The sequence below is a fragment of the Micropterus dolomieu genome, linkage group LG13, assembly GCF_021292245.1.
Source record: "Micropterus dolomieu isolate WLL.071019.BEF.003 ecotype Adirondacks linkage group LG13, ASM2129224v1, whole genome shotgun sequence".
NCBI classification, from domain to species: domain Eukaryota; kingdom Metazoa; phylum Chordata; class Actinopteri; order Centrarchiformes; family Centrarchidae; genus Micropterus; species Micropterus dolomieu.
The window spans coordinates 2916615-2922614 of NC_060162.1; the positions used below are offsets into that span (position 1 = coordinate 2916615).

The 6000-nt window shown below is 41.5% G+C and overlaps 1 protein-coding gene across 1 annotated transcript in view; it reads right to left on the reverse strand.

Annotated features, from left to right (window-relative positions):
- Positions 1-2019: 2019 nt before the first annotated feature.
- The window catches only part of LOC123982387 (ubiquitin-conjugating enzyme E2 L3-like), a 9438-nt gene continuing 5457 nt past the window's right edge, over positions 2020-6000 (reverse strand). The window contains exon 4 of the mRNA XM_046067882.1: positions 2020-3331. Within this exon, the coding sequence (XP_045923838.1) occupies positions 3177-3331 (155 nt within the window). The 3' untranslated portion in view covers positions 2020-3176. The remainder of the gene's footprint in view (positions 3332-6000) is intronic.

Here is a 6000-nt window from a genome sequence, read left to right on the forward strand (position 1 = left end):
CTTTCATTTTATTTCACTTCCTTTGCTGTATTTTCCTCATCACTGTTTCACATGACCACTCTTTATTTAAGGACTGCACTCCATTTCGCTCACTTTTTGACCTTCGCATGAGGCGGCATTTCTGGTGAGAGAAGTTTATTTTACTCTTTAGCTCTTATGCAGTGTCCATGTTAGTTTATCTGAGCACACATCTACCTTTCCTTCTTCCTTTGAGATGGACATGTGAAACTAAGTTGACTTTAGGTTCTAATCTTTTGTTTGAACAGTCCTTGGCTATGTGTCCATCTCACCCCCTTCTAAATGCAACCTTAAGTTTTGCAGAAAATAAACTTTAAGATTGAAGTTTTCCTGGCGTATTCAATGCATTCTGATGCTCATGACACTAAACTCCTTATCCAGAGCGCCATCACCAGCCCCTTCATATGAAGCATCCACCACTGCCCTAGCAAAGAAGTGTAAATCTCTCTAATTAGGTGTTGATTTCTGATTTTGTGGGAGTTGGATGTGGTGGATGGATGTGGTGCAGGTTAAGGTTTGTCTGTTTAAAATAAGTGAAATAGTTTATTGACGATTGAGGCGTGGACAGAAAACAAGAGGGTTTACAGGAAGTCCTGATGGCTGACCGGATGTTTACTTTTGCAGCAGTATCACAGTTTGTGTTGCAAATAAAAAGATATTAAGCACTTGGTCTAAGTACCTAAAGGTCTATTTAATTTCTATTAATTTTCTTCAGTTTATAAGGCAATGTTTACAATGAAGTGAAATAAGTTTTGAAAATGAGGTTGTGTCAAGTGTACATAATAATGACAATAATGGCTCAGAGTATTGTTTGGCCCCCGGGCTCTAGCTTCTGAAAATGTGGCCCCCTGAATAATATAACGTAAAAACTTAAATAGGCCAGGCTTTTATTTGCCTAAATCCCTGAACTCACCCTGCCTGTATTTGGGCCAGGTGCCTATATGGGCAGGCCTTTAATTCCTTTACCATGCCGGTAAATCTGAATGAAAAATGAGCTGAACGTCTGATCTGTGGAGACTCAAACTGATCTTACGTTGTGTAGCATGTCCATATTGAAAAAAGTTTAAACTTTTACATTAGTATACACAATCTAAGGAGCTTATGCCGCGTTCCAGACAGCTATGAACTGGGAAATTTCCAAGTTGAAATATCCGACTTCCAACCTCAAAGCGTTCCAGACGCATGGTGGTGCAGGACGCCGAAAGTGAACGAAAACCATGGCTGACCGTGACATAGTGTGCACACAGTTGCACCCTCAGCAGTGCTTTAGGTGTTAATTAAAAGGATGGCAGTTTAACTGCAACCACTGACATAAATAGGCTATATGATACTAGTTAACTGTGTACCCCTACATCAGTTGGTAACCCTCAAGTCAGTCAATGTTGTAGATTACACCTCCTAATGTTTTTGGCATTTTTAACAATAACTTTTATGCAGAGAAGATGACTTTGAGTCTTTACTGTAGCCAGCTACCTAGTAGGCCGAACATATTTCTACATCAATGTACATGCAGAATAGGTTTTACTATATGATTTTTAATTAATGTATTTAATTTAAATAAATGCAAATATACTTTTTGTTGCCTTTTAGTTTATGGTTTACCATTTACAGAGTGTGCTTCCATGACATTGTTTTGTGACGTCATTCAGCTGTTACTCGACTTCAATCCACAAGTAGGAAATCTGACTTCAAGTGGCGTTCAATTGTACTTTTTGTAGTTGGAGATCGGAAATTTCCAAGTTGCCTGGAACGCAGCGGAAGAACCAGCTCAAGCAGGAGAACCGGTGGGCTTTCAGAGGTTTTGTACATCCAAAGGACTTCTATAAAGACCAGGCGACCTGCGTTTATTTGTCAAAACTTGTAGCAACATCAGGCCAGTAAAAAGGACAGGTCTCCAATTGGAACTCTGCTTTTAATAGTCCTGACTTACAGCATGTATTTTGCTCCAGTAGGTACAAAAGAAAAAATCTATGGTTAATAAACACACCAATACAGGTTTAATTAAGCATCCATCACAAGTCTTTATTCATTAATGATCTGCTGTCCTCCATCTACAGTTGGATGTAATTCCTTGTGTGTGTATTTGCCTAAAGTCTGCTGGTGTGCTATGATTCGTCAGCTATCAGAATATATTAACTGGCTAATGGCGTTGTGTTCACTTATAGAGGAAAAGCCAATTAGAGAAGCTGAAAACATTATGCAGTGCCAGAACCAATCACTGCTTTGTATGTCTTGTTCTTTGTTTAAAAGTGTTGCCAGCATTGTGATGAGATGAACAGGCGTTGGTCCAATCGTGTGCCGATTTTCAAGCCAAGGTTGCAGTTTGTCTGTTTAGTGGTTTGTGTTTGAACGTGTTTAAAGAGAAACAAATATAAGGAAAGAAATTGTGAAGTGCCTGCAGAACTATGTCTGACATCCAGACGCACACTAGCTCAAAAACTCCTCACATTCCTGCGAGGCCAAACAGAGGTGGAAAGATTTTAATTGTAGACTTTTTTTCCCTTTCAAACATCTCAAAATACAAAAACATTTCAAGGACACATGAATGTTGTTGCATTTTTATAAATTTCTGTTTACATGTGGAATTCAGCGTCAGTAACAAACTTAATTTTCATATTACTGCAACAGGTGATTTCACAAAGTACAGTGTATCTTAAGGGGGAACAGAAGGAAAAGAAAGAGGAGATGACCGTATTAGATGCTCTGCATTTGTGTTAACTTTTGAAAACAAAGCTTAATCTGTAAATAGGTCTGCATAAACTAATGATTAATCTGAGAAAAAACATTCAACATTTAAGTTAGCAGAACAGCACTTTATTTTTTTACTGATATTTTACTTTCCAGGATGCCACCTCTGACAATTTTCTTATTTTTTTCTAAAAAGAAATCTGTAGAAAGAAGTCAAAACAACCAAAATAAAAGGTGACACCTAGAGGCCAGAGCCTGCCTATTCACCAAAAAGTCCCGTTTTTGTTTCTTTGTTTTTGGCAAAGTGAAACAGAAACACAAGCCTCTATTAAGGATCGTTTGGAGAGTGCTTAAACAATGCAGGTACACGAGAACAGGGCATGTCTGTGGTGTGGTTTGGGGGATAAGAACAGAGAGTCAGGGTGGGCTCTTTGAACAGGAAACAGAAAGGAGGCCAACAGCCGTGAGCGTCAGTCAACAGGTCGCTTTTCACTGTGTTTCTTTGTAAACTCCTCAGCATTCTTCATGAATTTCGCTCGGTCTTTACTGTATTCCTCTGCCAGGTCGGCCCTCAGCGGATGCTCCGGCTGAGGGGTGTTCACCAGAGCAATGAGATTCTGAATCACTGGAGGAGAGAGGGGACAAGGAAACACTTACATCACAATTTCTGCACAAAAGTCCCCGTTTTCATGCTCATGATACCTGTGGCAATAAAACGATAATCATCATTGCCATATAACTTTCCTCAATACAAATATAATAAATGTTCAAAAAAATGTTTCATTTGAATCACAAACAAATTGAAATCCAAACTTGAGGACGAAGGACTGAAAAAAGATTTTACTCAACTTGACTCATGCAATTTTATTTTATTTGATATCGGCATTATATATCGGACATCGGCCACAGACTAAAGCGTCCATTTTGCCACCTGATACACCTGTTGCCTGCAGTTTCATCGGCTATAGCCAAGGAGGTAAGCCAGAGATCTGACAGTGAAGCCGACCAAAGCCTGCATGGAGGGAGGGATCCATGTAGGCCCAAGCCTGCATGGAGGGAGGGATCCATGTAGGCCCAAGCCTGCATGGAGGGAGGGATCCATGTAGGCCCAAGCCTGCATGGAGGGAGGGATCCATGTAGGCCCAAGAATGACGTCAAAACCCTGCGACACTCCGCCGCACATGACAGATGTAACCGTATTGCTTAAGCTTGAACGGATTGTGGCGGTGCGGGGCGGGTGGCGGAGTGGTGGGGGAAGGGGATTACGGTAGTAATCTTTACTCATTACCACTGACCGCTACGTTGCCCTGCACAATTGCTCTGTGTATCATCAGCTTTAGATTAAAAACTCTCGGCAATCTAAAAAAAAAAAACTTTTAAATGTTTCCAGCTGATTTATTTTAAAACAATAACCACGTTTAGGGGTCTAATCTAAATATGCACTTGATGGCTACATACATAATATCATGCTAACAGACTGAGGCTAAGGCTACATCAAGGTCCGTTTAGAAGACAGGTGCAGTTTCTCAATCTGCGTTCTTGTGGACTTGTGAGACGTCATCAGTCGCAGCCAAAGCACCGTTCCAATTCAAAAGTCCGCATCTAGCCAAGTACAGTCAAATACCCGGATGTGTTCTCGCTCCGCCCGTTTTACCGAGCCTGCATCGGTGGTGACTTGTGTGGACTTCGGATAGCCAGATATCCCAGAATGCATTTCGCCGCCAAAAAGCAGAAATGTCGGACGATGTTCTTGTGTCACATATAGTAGTTTTGAGAGGGTTTTTTTTTTCGGGAATATAGTTGTTTAAACTCCAAATGTGTGGGCGACTTTTCAAGACAGAGCTGATTTAAAAAATTGCTACGACATTTTCGGAGATGTGATGTGCCAACAGGTCCGGCCGTCATCAAGTCTGCTGCTGTTCAAACTGCTGAATTGCTGCGTGCTCCCGTTCCTGGGAGTTTGAACTGTACGAGCCGAACTTGCATAGGCCGAGCTTTAAACTACAGAAGTCCGAACTTTCATCTAGTGTTCATACACAACACGATAATGCGAATAAACACAACCCGCGATTACTACAGCTGTATGAACCCAAAGTAAACATGTTGCTGTGATTAAATAACAATAAATGGATTAAACTGATGCCGAAATCACTACAATATGATGCAGAATTGTTAAACATAGGAATTCATGCTTTGTCAGGTCTGTCAGCAAGACAGCAGAGCAACAACTTTTAAAATGTTTGTTTTCTGAATGGAGTTCAGATCAATCAGGGCTATGCTATGCTACCTTGTTCACAGTAAAGTCCCACGATAGGTGGAATAAAGTAACAGACACATTTTCTGAACTCACCAGGTAGTTCAACATTCTTGCTTTCTTTTCTTCAAGCAATGTCCAGTTTTGTCTGGGTTTTACATAAATATCTAGTAGAAGTATCACAGAGCTCTGGGTGCCAACACACGCTAACAACAACAGTGGAAACCGGAAAATCGGTAGCGGAGTGAAGATAAATCAATGTTTTAATCCCCAAAAATTTAAGTAAAAAGTTCATTTAAATCAGGAATTCACTCCCTAGGCTCTGCACGGCCATCTCCACACAACGCTCTGCAGGAACGCCGATAGGCTATCACGACACAGCGTCATGCAACTTTCTCGCTGGAGTTGAAAATGTTCAACTTGCGTGAATGCTGGCTCTCCGCGTCTTTGCACTGACTTTGTATCTAATCACGCCGCCCCCAACCCTCGCTTCACGTTTGGTTTGAATGCACAGTAACTGTTATGTTTGGTTAACGAGTGTACACTTCCAGAATAGAATTTAAAATCATTCTTCTTACCTACAAAGCTCTTAATGGTCAGGCACCATCTTATCTTAAAGAGCTCATAGTACCTTACTATCCCACCAGAGCACTGCGCTCCCAGAATGCACCTGTGGTTCCTAGAGTCTCCAAAAGTAGACTAGGAGCCAGAGCGTTCAGCTATCAAGCTCCTCTCCTGTGGAACCAGGTTCCAGTTTGGGTTCAGGAGGCAGACACCATCTCCACATTTAAGAGTAGGCTTAAGACTTTCCTCTTTGATAAAGCTTATAGTTAGGGCTGGCTCAGGTGAGTCCTGAACCATCCCTTAGTTATGCTGCTATAGGCCTAGACTGCCGGGGGATTTCCCATGATGCACTGAGCTCCTCTCTCCTCTACTTTCTCTCCCTCTGTATGCAACCTCATCCCATTATTGCATGTTACTAACACAACTTCTCCCCTTTCCGGTAGTCTTGTGCTTTCTCGTCCCTCTCCTCTCTCCTA